The sequence below is a fragment of the Halyomorpha halys genome, unplaced genomic scaffold, assembly GCF_000696795.3.
Source record: "Halyomorpha halys isolate HHAL.00 unplaced genomic scaffold, Hhal_1.1 Scaffold450.1, whole genome shotgun sequence".
NCBI lineage: Eukaryota > Metazoa > Arthropoda > Insecta > Hemiptera > Pentatomidae > Halyomorpha > Halyomorpha halys.
Genome location: NW_027111919.1, coordinates 50,764 through 63,655, shown reverse-complemented (window position 1 = coordinate 63,655; position 12,892 = coordinate 50,764). Strand labels below are relative to the sequence as shown.

Sequence of the window (12,892 nt, the reverse complement as noted above, 5' to 3'; positions counted from 1 at the left end):
ATATAATTTGAGCTTAAAAAGTTAATTGTATAACAGTAAGCGTCAATCTGTTATTTCCTAAAATAGGAGGATTTCGGTCTATCTCCATTTCTCGTTGATCTCGTCAATTACCGAGCCAAACTTGAACTAGTAGAAATAGAAAAATTGAATAATTTTACTTGATATTAATTGTTAGTTTTATGACATTATTTATATGATTTTTTTTTTCATGAATTACCAACAAGTTTGTGAATTTAAACAGTCATTTCATAATTAAAAAAAAAATTCAATTTATTGCAGTGAAAATTCCCAAATTTACAAATACATGCAATTTCATGCCATCCAAAAAGAGTGTTATTAGAATGTCTTTTTCATGATTGGAATTTAATTTAATTTAAAACTAAGAAAGGAAATGCAAGATAATCCTATCTTTAATGACCCTATTATGCACTAATTTATGGACAATATTGAAACAATTTGGACGACTGATTTATTAAAGTGAGCTATTTTATTTTATTTTGGAGAAATAAAGTTGATATCCGTTTATTGCCCCTCAAAAGACTCATTCATTCGAATTTTTATAATAGTTGAAAATAAAAAATTTCTTAGCTCAAAAGTTTGGCCTTTTGCTGATTTTTTTTTTTAAACAAAAAAGAAAGCATTAACTTCAGCACAACTTAACCAATCTTCAAGAATGTAGGTGTAGCTTAGATCTCTGTAAACTACAGAAAATGGGGACAACTGGACCTAGATAAACAAATAGAAGATACAAAACATTTGAAAAGTTTTTATTTATTGGAATTTTTTTTTTCTTCACCATTAACGAATAAAAACTTAAGAATATTGATATAGTTTGAAAGAGTGAAAATTCAGCTTTCCAAAAGTTGTAGTAAGGTTGGAATTGGATAAAACTTTGAGGAGTTAGAAAATAAATCCTCCAATTTCCAAGTTCAAACATTTCTATTTTTTACTTTCTATGAAAAATCGTATAATAGAACACTAATAAAGAATCTGGCTTGTTTTTTTTTTCTGAAATATTGTTGACCTTCTTTACTCTAGCCTATTTTGGTTTTTAAATTGTTAGTTGATTTAAACTCATTTAATGTAACCAGCAATATTAAATTCAGTACAAAAAAGAAATCAATTATTACACAATATTACTATCAATTAGTATATAATAACCTTGAAATCCATTTAGAACAATGGCATAATACAATAATTTAAAAAAAATATATAATAAAATTATATAAAATATATTTTTTTCTTTGCTCAAACAGTGCAACTTCTCAATACATAATATTCATGGTTCATCTTTTGTCTTTTCCTGAGATGTGTCCTTAATGTTTAGGAATTAGTTCTAAAAAAAATATACAAACACACTCAGTTAAAATAGAGAGAAAATACAGCTATATGCATATATATGTCAAAAGAATGTTTAAGCCTAGTATTTGTTTAAATCACTATTTCTTTTAAAAACTGTTTCATGTATGAATTTAAGTACAGGATTTTTTATCTCATTTTTTTGCATAGTTTTTTCTTGTATAACTGGAGCATGTTTGAAAATTGAGAACATTTAAACGATTTATGTTCTTATTCTCTTACAATGATTGGATTTCCACACAGTTTTTACAGATACTCAACTACTGTTTCTTGCACTTTGCTGCTCACTTTCTTACAGATAATTTCCATTTTTTGTTTCAATGAATGTCTTTTACACATTGCTGATTTTTAGTTACTTCCAAGATTGAAAGAAACTAAAACAGATTAGAAATGAATGTTCAAAATATGCAATGTTCTTAGATAAGGAGATAAAATGGGAAAGGTCCAGAAGCGACTTGGTTTAAGTGGTCTTAGACTTGTGCATTTATGGAAAGTAATTTAAAACAAATTTTTTTCTGTTCCTAGTGTAGCAGGAAAACAATTTTCCTATGTCTGGGTCCACTACCTGAAGAATTCCATAAAAATAGTATTTTCATATCTTCGGATTCGTTTAAAGACACATATTTATTACCCATTCTGGCTATGATAAATTGATAACTTGTAACATAATCACCCCAATGTGTGAAATGGCAATGTAGAGGGGGGGGGATGGTGTTGAAACATAGATTTCACTCACCAAGTTAAAAATATAAATTTTAAACTTGGAAATTAATTTTTTTTCACTACATGATATGAGCCAGAGGGAAAGTGCCCCACTGGCCACTCTAGTTATGACCATGGCTGGTGTTTTCATTTTTCATCAGTGATTGAAGCCAAACTTTTGTGGCAAAAATCTGTCATACGTACTAATGTAGATGAATGTAAAAGCGAATTAAAACTTAAACAGTTGGAAAGACTAGCTTTGTTGTAACAGTATAATCTAAACAATGGGAAATTGAAAAGAGAAAAAAATAAATAATAGTGATATAATAGAATTATTAGTTGTAACGAAACTCCATAATGAGTGATTTTTCTATACTTAATTCTATGACCAATATAGCTAAGCAAATTGGCGGAATCATCAAATTAGTGATGTCGTACCCATTCATAATGTAAGAAATTCAAAGTGCTTTAGTGTTCCTTTTGCTCAAAATCATTATATTTATTATTCTACTATTAATAGAATTCCAAGGAAAGCAAATTTTGTTGATTGTGATATGGTTTTTGATTTGTGGTATACTTTTAAACAAAAATTATAAGTTTTTTTTAATTACTGTACAATTAATTTCTGTATAATACAAATATTTTATATTGATTATTTATGTTTCTTATGCTATCAAGAGTTTTAAAAATTTATATTTATATTTTATTTAGGTTTCTTAAATTATCAAGTTTTTACATATGCTTTAAATTACTTTCATGCATGTTTTATGTTTGAGTTTTTACCTACGTTTTAAATTAATTCTATGAATGTTTAAATTATTTAATATCTTAAATTAAGTTAGTAATTTTAATTTATGCGTATGTTAAATTTTGTTTACTTATATATTAGATTGCTTTTTATACATATCTTTATTAATTTGTTCTAGTTTATACATTTTCTATATCTTTTTATTAGTTCTTTATTATGTATTCTGTTATTATATTAGGACTTTTGTTCTGTTACTATAATAAATAAATATCACACCTCTTACTGTACTACTCTAGATTCTTGCATCATGATTTTTTTTTTTAAATTATTTCCTGGCTATTCAGTACTGATGGCTATTTATAACAAAAAATTTTCTATTGGCATATTTGTCTCCAAAATTGATTGGCATGTTTGTTCTTGACATGAATACAATCAATCAAAAGCTCCAACAATTGCAGGTTGTAGAGATAGAATAAACATCCATATCAGCATCGTTTGCATTTTACTCTTTCCATTTTTGTTTTGTATAATTACTACTGTTCCAACAAAACTTCTCATTACAACTTTTATATTTTTAATTCACTGGTGAATTCATCTGCATGAGTATTTTATACGATTTTGGTTATTTTTTCAATGAAAAGGAATTCTTCATTATGTTTGAACAGTAATCAGTTGTTTCTAATTCCTCATCCAACACCCGATTTCCAGTTCTGGATGGAGTAGAGGATTCCAAGTTGATTCCCACACCCACATAAACATTTCCTGGAGCTTTGTAAAAAAAAAAAAAATGGATATTATCAATTTGGAAATATCATCAAGAAAATCCATAAAAAAAGGAAAGTTAGTAACACCTACTTGCAGAGAAATTGCAATTCTTTGCAAAGAAATTGCTTGAAATTTTCCAGATAATTCTCCTACTATTAAGTAATTGTTTCACAAGTCAAAAAATAGTTTATTCTCTTAAAGTTCAGAAAATTCTTGAAATACTTTGCAGAACTTACTTTATTTTATTCACTTCACCCAATGAAGTAATGTTCACTCTCAATTTATAAATTAACAGGATTGTTATCAATGTAATTAAATTAAAATTAGTTTCATTTTGACTGTTTAATCCTACAGTTTTGTTTTATTTCAGATTCCAACTGGCTTTGTGCATTCAAAAATGTTCAAGCTCTTCTTGTTACTAAGTTTTGGAATGATATGGAGTACAAAGGGAGAAATTTCTAATGCAGTGGTAGATCTGTCACACTGGAATATTGTTGACTTTACTAAAATCAAAGCTGATGGCATTGTTGCAGTAGTGCACAAAGCAACTCAGGGTGTGAGCGGAGTGGACAGGACATATGCCTCTAGGAGAATTCAAGCCGAGAAGGAAGGTCTCCTTTGGGGCGCCTACCATTTCGGTACCAAGGGGAATCCTGTGAAGCAAGCTGACCACTTCTTGCAAACTGTGGGTGATACCAAAGGAGTTCTACTGATGTTGGATGTGGAAGAGAACAAGGGAGCAGAGATGAGCCCGAGTGAAGCGGAAGAGTTTGTCAAAAGAATCAAAGAGAAGACTGGCCGCTACCCAATGCTCTATGGTACTCGCTACTTTCTTCGGCCTTACAATCTGGAAAACTTGAAAAGGTGTTCGCTTTGGGTAGCACACTACACCGGCATATCTGATCCGAAAATACCAATTCACTGGAGTTCCTGGACCCTCTGGCAGTATACTGATGGTAAGCTAGGAGGCTCTCCCAAGACTGTCAATGGTGTTGGACCTGTTGATAGAAATCGCTACAATGGATCTCTTCAGGAATTGAAAAATAAATGGCCTAACCTGTAACCAGCCTTTAGGAGCAAAAATGATCTTATATTTCACCCTATTGACTGATAACTTTTTTCTTTATTTCCAAAATTTTAATTTTCAGAATAATCAGTTAAAAAAAAGATCAGTGACTTTACAAACAGAATCAATATTAAAGATTTATTACAAACTCCTACAATTTTCTCTTAAACAATTTGTTTTCCTTAGTTTAATTTTAATCATTTTTGTTTTAAGGTCATCTTTCACTGATCACAGAAAATCCAAAGTTCTGTTATGATCATCAAAATGAATTATCATTCATCTATAATTTATTCATTTATTTCTCTCAGACCTGTTTTCATACGGTGAAGAAGAACTTACACACAAAGTACCTATCGCATACAATGGTACAGGAATTTGTTAGATCAAACAAGATAACAAAATTATGTAAATAAATTATATTTTTAAATATTTTGTTTACATATCCACATACTTAATCAACAATCTTTTTTTAAAACTAATTTATTACATTAGTCATAATGCATTTGTTTTTTAAATAAAAAGTTTTATCTTAAATGATTGTATTTTGTTTTGTTTTTCCTTCAATGGTATGTATTAACACTAACACATTTTGGATTATTTGTACATTTGAATACTCCCTTGAGATATGACATTATGAGATTTGTTCTTGGAAAAGCCATATCCTAGTGAATAAACATTTTTATACCAAATAACAGTTATTCATATCCGTGCACAAAAACCTTTCTCTTCACAGATGATTTTTGAATGTTTTCCATTTAAGAATAGTAGTTAGGTCTTCACTTTATGGATTCACACATTAAAAAAAAAGAAGAAATAAAATACTTTTGAGGAAATACATCAGTTGTAGACCACATTCTAAACATTATTGTAATATAAAGAATCGAGCAATTCTACCAATACTTTTTTCTGAACCTTAGGAGCTGGGTTATTACTTATTTATTATATTTTTTTTTGGAAATAAAATGGTTATTTTAAAATTTCATTAAAATATAATATAGTGATATCTACTATTTTATTTATTTTTTTCAAATTCACTCATTTTACCGTTTGTATCGGGATAACAGGATTATACATACAAAAAGTATGCTGATGATACTTTTTTATGGATTAGTTCATCTCAAATTTTGTGTAGAGTAAACAAACTTCTAATTGTTTCTTAGATGTAATCTGATATACTAACTAATGTGAAGGGGAAGATTTCTACAAAGTGACTACAGTTAGTTTTTCATTCAATGTTTAATAAAATAAAAAAAAAACTAAAAAAAAAAAAAAACTGTCAAAGTAAGTCATTTTAACAAAAATAGTAAAAATGAAATCTTAACTAATCTAATAATGAATGCTGATTTCAATTATCAACCCCAATCCAATTGATCCTACATCCTCAGTTTGATATAAGAGATTTAAGATGTATCAACATCACTGCCAGTTTCCAAAAACTTACAACTAATTTATAATGACCCATAATGCTGTTATAAAAGATAATATGTAGAAAATAATTAAAAGCTTCTGCATTTGCAGGAGATAACTAATCTGTAAAACCCATTGATTGATTCATTGTTTACTTGTTTCAACTTTAGTTTACTTAATTTTTAAATTTATTCCTAGTTCTTATCCATATGTAACTGTTAGACAATATTATCACAAGCTAAATTATACCTTTATGTTCTAATATTGAATGGCTGAATTATACAATTATATTGCCTTTAATATTTGTTATTTGCTACTTGTTGGTATATAAACACCTCCATTAACTAAAAAAATGTTGAACTCAAAATATATAGTTGTCTTATAAAAACATAATTAATAGGTCAGCAATAATAAGGAGTTATCTCCATTTTAAAATAAATTTCTTGTAAAAAGACAATGGCCTTTTTTCATGATAAAAAAAGTGAATAGCTCCAATATGTTCTGCTAGATTTGACTTAATGATTGCACTTGGCTTAGTATTGCAGGGATAATGCTGCACCTTGTCCAACAATACCTCTGAGCAGACAAGATGTCATACCACAACAATGTTTAATATTCAACAATCTAAGACCTCATCTGCTGTATAATGACTAAATATTTTCCTTTAGAATAATATTTATTTATTTTCTGACAGGGTACATACTAGTTTTTACTAATAATTTAAGTATTCTTAAGCATTTATATCTGCCTATGTTTATTTATTCCTTAAATTGGAATAATTTAAGTGTTATTTTGAGTGTTTGAACAAGGTAGAAATTCGAATCTTTAAAGCTTTTCCTTTATTTCTGACATGAGGTTATTAGATTCCAGGTGACCCAGTGTGGTTTTATAATGATAATATATTTTTTTTAAACATAAAAAAGGGACTATCTCAAAAACTGAATTTGGAGGGAGTGCTTTTTAATTTACCAAATTTTTGTAGGCTGGAGTTACAAACCCTTATTGCTGAAAACCACCCAATTACTTATCTTTATTTATTTCTTAATCTATAACTAGCTGGAAAATATGTTAAAACCCTAATCCCATTAATCTATACAAATGGTTTTGAATTGTTTATAATTAAACTAATTTACGAAATAGTAGTTAAATCAAAACCAAATTATTATTTTATTTGAAATAACTAATTGTACTTATTTATATAGATATACCATACAAGAAATTCTGAAGAAGGAAGAAATTCTGGGTTATGGTCAATAAAGGTATCAAAATAGTAAAAGAAAACTATTTATTGTTAACCAACGTTTCGCCCCACTTTGCAGGGCTATATGAAAAAACAAGATACAAGTATTATAGAATTGACAAAACTTTAAAACAAAAAACAATCCAAAAAAATTGTTATGTTTATAAAGTATATAAAAAATAATAATATAAGGAAGTATACATTTAGGTGGACTAGAAACCAGTTAATAATACATACAGCCAGCTAATTAGAAGATAGGGGAATTATCATTTCTTACAATAATAAAGCATAATTATAAATTAATGATAAAGAACATACATAAATAAATATAAACCATAAATTATATATAATTTACCTACGTATAAGATATGCAGTTAATCTTTATTTATTTCTTAATCTGTAACAAAACTAATTGAAAGTGTCAACCTTTAGTCTAAGTTAATGCACTTATTTTTTTCATAACAAAACTAATCTACAACATAGTTATGAGAGATAGTTGACCGTGGATGATGAATGAGGAGAAGATGGTTGGGGGTGCGGTCAATGAAAAACACAAATAAGTACAATTAACTTATTTTAATGTGCCAACGTTTCGGCTAGAGTTTCTAGCCTTCTTCAGGGCTAAAAACAAAACAAGATAACAACCACAGTAAGTATAGAAAAATAAAAAGAAGACTTTATTTTTCTATACTTACTGTGGTTGTTATCTTGTTTTGTTTTTAGCCCTGAAGAAAGCCTTCTTCTTCTAGCCAGAAACTCTAGCCGAAACATTGGCACATTAAAATAAGTTAATCGTACTTATTTGTGTTTTTCATTGACCGCACCCCCAACCATCTTCTCCTCTTACAACATAGTAGTTAAATCTAAAGCAAATTCTTGAATACTTTCAATTTTCTAAAAGAATCTCTTGACAAATATAACTTACACTCAAGAAAACACTTTTTTAACTATTCTGAAATGCTTATATTAATCGACACTTGTTGGATTGATCAACTACATTATAAGTTTAATACAACAGGTTTAAGATGTTTCTTCATCACTTCCAATTTCTAAAATTTTAAAACAAATTTATAATGAGCCATAATAAAAGATACTAATATGTAGAAAATAATTAAAAGCCTCTGCATTTATAGATCAGTTACCATTTAAACCCACTAATTGAATCATTCGTAACTACATTCAAATTTTTTTCATTCTATTATCAAAATTCTTTACAGGTTCTTTCACGTATAACATTTGAACAATATTTTCATGAACTAAATCACACCTTTGTGTTCTAATAGTCAGTAGCTGGATCATCTAGTTATACTGTCTTTAAAATTTTATATTTACTGCTCATTCATATGTACACACATTAATAAAAGATCATTTCTGTAAAGCTCAAAAGAAATACTACCTCTCTAAAAGAGTAATTGCTAATTTTTTTTCTTCATTTATGACAAATTCTTATAGTCCAACATCTTTATAAAGCATTTTAAAAGCCAAACACTCTTAATGTCAGTAAATGGTCTTTATTTTTTCAAAATAATTCTATTACACTACATAAAGTTAAATCAGAAACAAATTCTTATTTTATTTGAACTTTCTAATAGATTTAGAATGATACATCAACTCATAGAAAGGTAGAACTATTTCAACATAGACTGAGACAAATATAAGATATTATGAATGACATTTTATTGTTCTATATTTCACTAGTTTACATTTTATCCTCACAGTTTATTAATTTAGAAAAGAGCATTAAGAAATACACACTGAATTTATCAAGTATACTAATTAATATATAACATAGAACATGTATAAATAAGTACGACTGAAAAATTAAACGTAATTTTAACTGCGATTGATAAAACAGAAAAAAAACAATGATAAAATGACAATTTAGAATTAAAAATAATAGTTTCTCTAACTGTTTAAAGATAGCAGCACAAATCAAGAAAGATAGAAATAGTAGTTTTAATAATCGCCGCAAGATGCCAGCACCATCCAAACAGGCATTTCCGAAGTCGAAATAGAGCTGGGGAATTTTCTTTTGTATTAGGAGAACAGAAGTTAACAGGAGCTGACTTCTGAACATAAGGGACCGACCGATTATCTAAGCTCTTGTAAACTCCTACTCTCCTAATACAAAACAAAATTTTCGTGCTAGATTTTGACTTCGGAAATGCTTGGCTGGATGGTGCTGGCCTCTTGCGGCAGTTATTGCAACTACAACTTTCTATGTTTCTTGATTGGTGCTGCTATCTTTCGACAGTTAGTTGAACTATAATTATTTTATTAAAATAATCATTCTTCCATATTCAGACTTTGGAAATGACTATTTGGATGGTGCTGGCCTCTAGTGGTGTGAATTAAAACTATTATTTTTTACATTTCTTGATTTGTGCTGTTGTCTTTAGATAGTTAAATTATTATATAAACATCCTTTAAATTCTAAATTGTCATTTTATCGTTTCCTTTTTTGTTTTATTGATTGGAGTTATAATTAAGTTTAATTATATTTATTTGAGTGTTTTTAATTTACAACCTTTGATTGATATTCCATTCTTTTAGGCTCTTATTTACTTAATAAATTGAGGAAGTAAATGTAGTGAAATGTAAAACAACAAAATACATTGTATAGAATATACAATTATTAGAAAACACTGTGATAAAAGAATTCTACCTTTCTATGAATGTGAGTAGTGTTCTTAAAGACTGTCTATTAGAAAATTCAAATTACTTTAGGATTTAATTCAGATTTAATTACTATGATGTAAATTGTTTTATAATGAAGAAATTAAGACTATTCATGTACTTAAATATAAGGGCAAGGATTTTCAACTAGTTATAGATTAAGAAGTAATAAAGATTAATTACTCACCTTATATGTAGCTAACTTATACATAATTTTTCGTCCATATTTATTTATATATGTTCTTAATTATTAATTGATTAGTCTGCTTTATTATTGTACTAATCTTAATTCCTTAAAGTTCTAATTAACTTAGTAAACTGTGGAGGCAGAATGCATTGAATTAAAATGTTAAACAATCAACTATCTTCATTTAAAGTATTATCGCTTGAATTAACCCTAAGTGTGACATGTGGGACTGAGGGATACTAACAGTGTTATTTGTGTTACATTTTGGTGTTTTAAACTAATTTATTTTATTGTTTTTTAGATTTCATAATCCATTTCCACATAAATGAGTAAGTAAAGTCATAAATGCATATTATTGAACGTATGATTTAATATAAAAATAATTGTAAATGGTTCTGATAGATTCATCTGTGGTGTTATGGATATAATAAGATGTTATAGATATAATAATAAATTAATAATATATTAATAATAATAAATTATTAGTAAAAAATATTACATACACTGTAAGAAAATAAATAAACAATATTGTGAAGGGAAATATTTAGTCATTCTGCAGCTGATGTGAAATCTTAGATCGTTAATATTGAACATTGTGGTGATATGAAATATTTTTGGGCAAAGTGCAACATTAAATTAAATAGAGCTGCTCCTATATAGCAGACAGTTTTGAAGCTAATTACTTTTTGCTTAATCAGTAAGAGCAATTATATTTAATGGGGGATCCGTAATAAATGAAAAAAATGTAATAAGTATTTAAATGTTACAGACTCTTTAATAAATTTCTTATATTTGTTTTGATCTTAATAGAAATTATTTGTTTTATAAATTGAGGCATTCAGATACAAGCAACAAATATCAAATTTTAATGACAATATAATTAGATTATCGAGCTATTAAATAGTAGAACAAGGTCGGTCTGATTCTGCTAGCGAAAATATTGCTTAAGAGTTATATTTAAATAACCAGGAAAGAAATTTGACAATTGAGTAAACTAAATTTGAAACAATTAAACGATGAATCAATCAAAGGGTTTAACGAATAAGTTGTTTCCTGCAAATTTAGCATCTTTCAATTATTTTCTGAATACCATTGTTTTTTATTATAGCTTGTTATCAATAATAAATTTTTAAAAACTGCTAGTGATATTGATACATCTTAAATTCATATTAATCTGAAAGATGTAGGTTTCTTCTTCATAATTTATAATTAATTATTCTATTCTTGTTATATGGTTGCACCTTGTTCTGAATCTTATGCTTCTTCTATGTCAATCTCATCTTATCCTCAATAGTTTCCAAGACATTCTTCATCATTTCTAGACTCTTTTTATAATGGGTGTTTAGAAACGAAGGGTCGTTCAATCTTTTCCTTATGGCTGGCTTCAACTAATATTTTTTAGAGCCAGCTCCTACTTACAAATGTCATTTTTGTAAGTACCCTTGTTTTCATACATGGTGAATGTGTCCGTCACTTCTCGAATTGGAGCTAGTTTTTCTGTTTTTACCCTTATCTAGTATACATGCCATCATATCTGAGATAAGCTAAAATATGGGTAAACCAAGTTCCAGACATGGTTGCTCCAACTATAAGCCTCTGAAAAATATAATCTCAACACCATATCTTAGTAACAGGTTCTCAGTTGCTTTTAATGACCCAACTGCACAAAAGCCCTACATATTTCAGTTTTGTCTCCAGGAACTGAATTTTTCCCCTGTAACTTCAATTTACATTTTTCTATTTCTACAAGTGCCCTCTGGTTAGTGTCATTCACATATTAGGAAGGTTCATTATATAGGAAAGGTTTACTCAACATAGTAACAGTAAATTTGAATAATTCTGCAGAAACCCATATATAGCAAATACCATGGACATCTCAGAGGGAACCCAACTGTGTTTTTATTTGAAAAAAAAAAAGAAGTCTAATGTGGTGTCCTAGTAAATTTAGTGGAAACTTATTTATGTAGTTCAAGATAGTTTTGTGAGAAATTCGTTGGGTAGACTAGAAATTAATTAGTTATCCTTTTACTGTAGTTGTTACGGCGGGTAGGGGTTCAAAAGGAACCTTTACTAGCCCAAACGTGAAAAGAAAAGAATAGTCGAATTTTGTTATTTTTAAATAAGTAAACATAATAAAAAGGAACACAAAATATACAACTAGAAAAAAAAAAGAAAGCTTAACACTATTATAAAATTAAATTAATTGAACTAAAGAGAAAAAAAGTCTTATTTCACCGGTGATTGGTGGGGCCCCGGTTGTGGTTGTTCTGAGAGGATATTCTCGTGGAAGTAGATCGACAAAAGGGACGTACGTCCGCCCGCCTTGGAGGATGAGTCGAAAAAGTCCGCCCGCCATGGCCAAGTTGATTTAGCTGGCGAAGATGGCCAGAATGTTGGTAACTACGGGTGCGTAGTGAGTAGATAAAGGAGACGTGTGTACAGTGAGACGTTAAGAAATTGTCTGTCTATTTTTTAGTTTAAAAAACAATAGAGAGTAGTTGTTTTGTTTTTTGACTTAATAAAAATCACATGTTCCAACTATCGATTTGTGGACCATATGGTAGTCAAGAGTCAACTCTCGGATTCAGGAGTCCTCAGGGGTTCACCCAGCCTCAGAGAGTGGGTACCATAAACTGGGGAAAATACCTGGCAGTCCAGCATGACTCTGACAAAATCACCTCCTTGCACAACTGTTGGTCTAGTAAAAGTACTTCCTTACAAACTGCTGCACCCCTGACCCTT

The 12,892-nt window shown here is 28.7% G+C and overlaps 1 protein-coding gene across 1 annotated transcript in view; it reads left to right on the top strand.

The window, feature by feature from the left end:
- LOC106682916 (lysozyme M1) overlaps positions 1 to 5,174 on the top strand; it is a 6,707-nt gene extending 1,533 nt beyond the window's left edge. The window contains exon 2 of the mRNA XM_014424053.3: positions 3,945 to 5,174. Coding sequence (XP_014279539.1) covers positions 3,972 to 4,637 — 666 coding nt within the window. The 5' untranslated portion in view covers positions 3,945 to 3,971 and the 3' untranslated portion in view covers positions 4,638 to 5,174. The remainder of the gene's footprint in view (positions 1 to 3,944) is intronic.
- Positions 5,175 to 12,892: the final 7,718 nt, after the last annotated feature.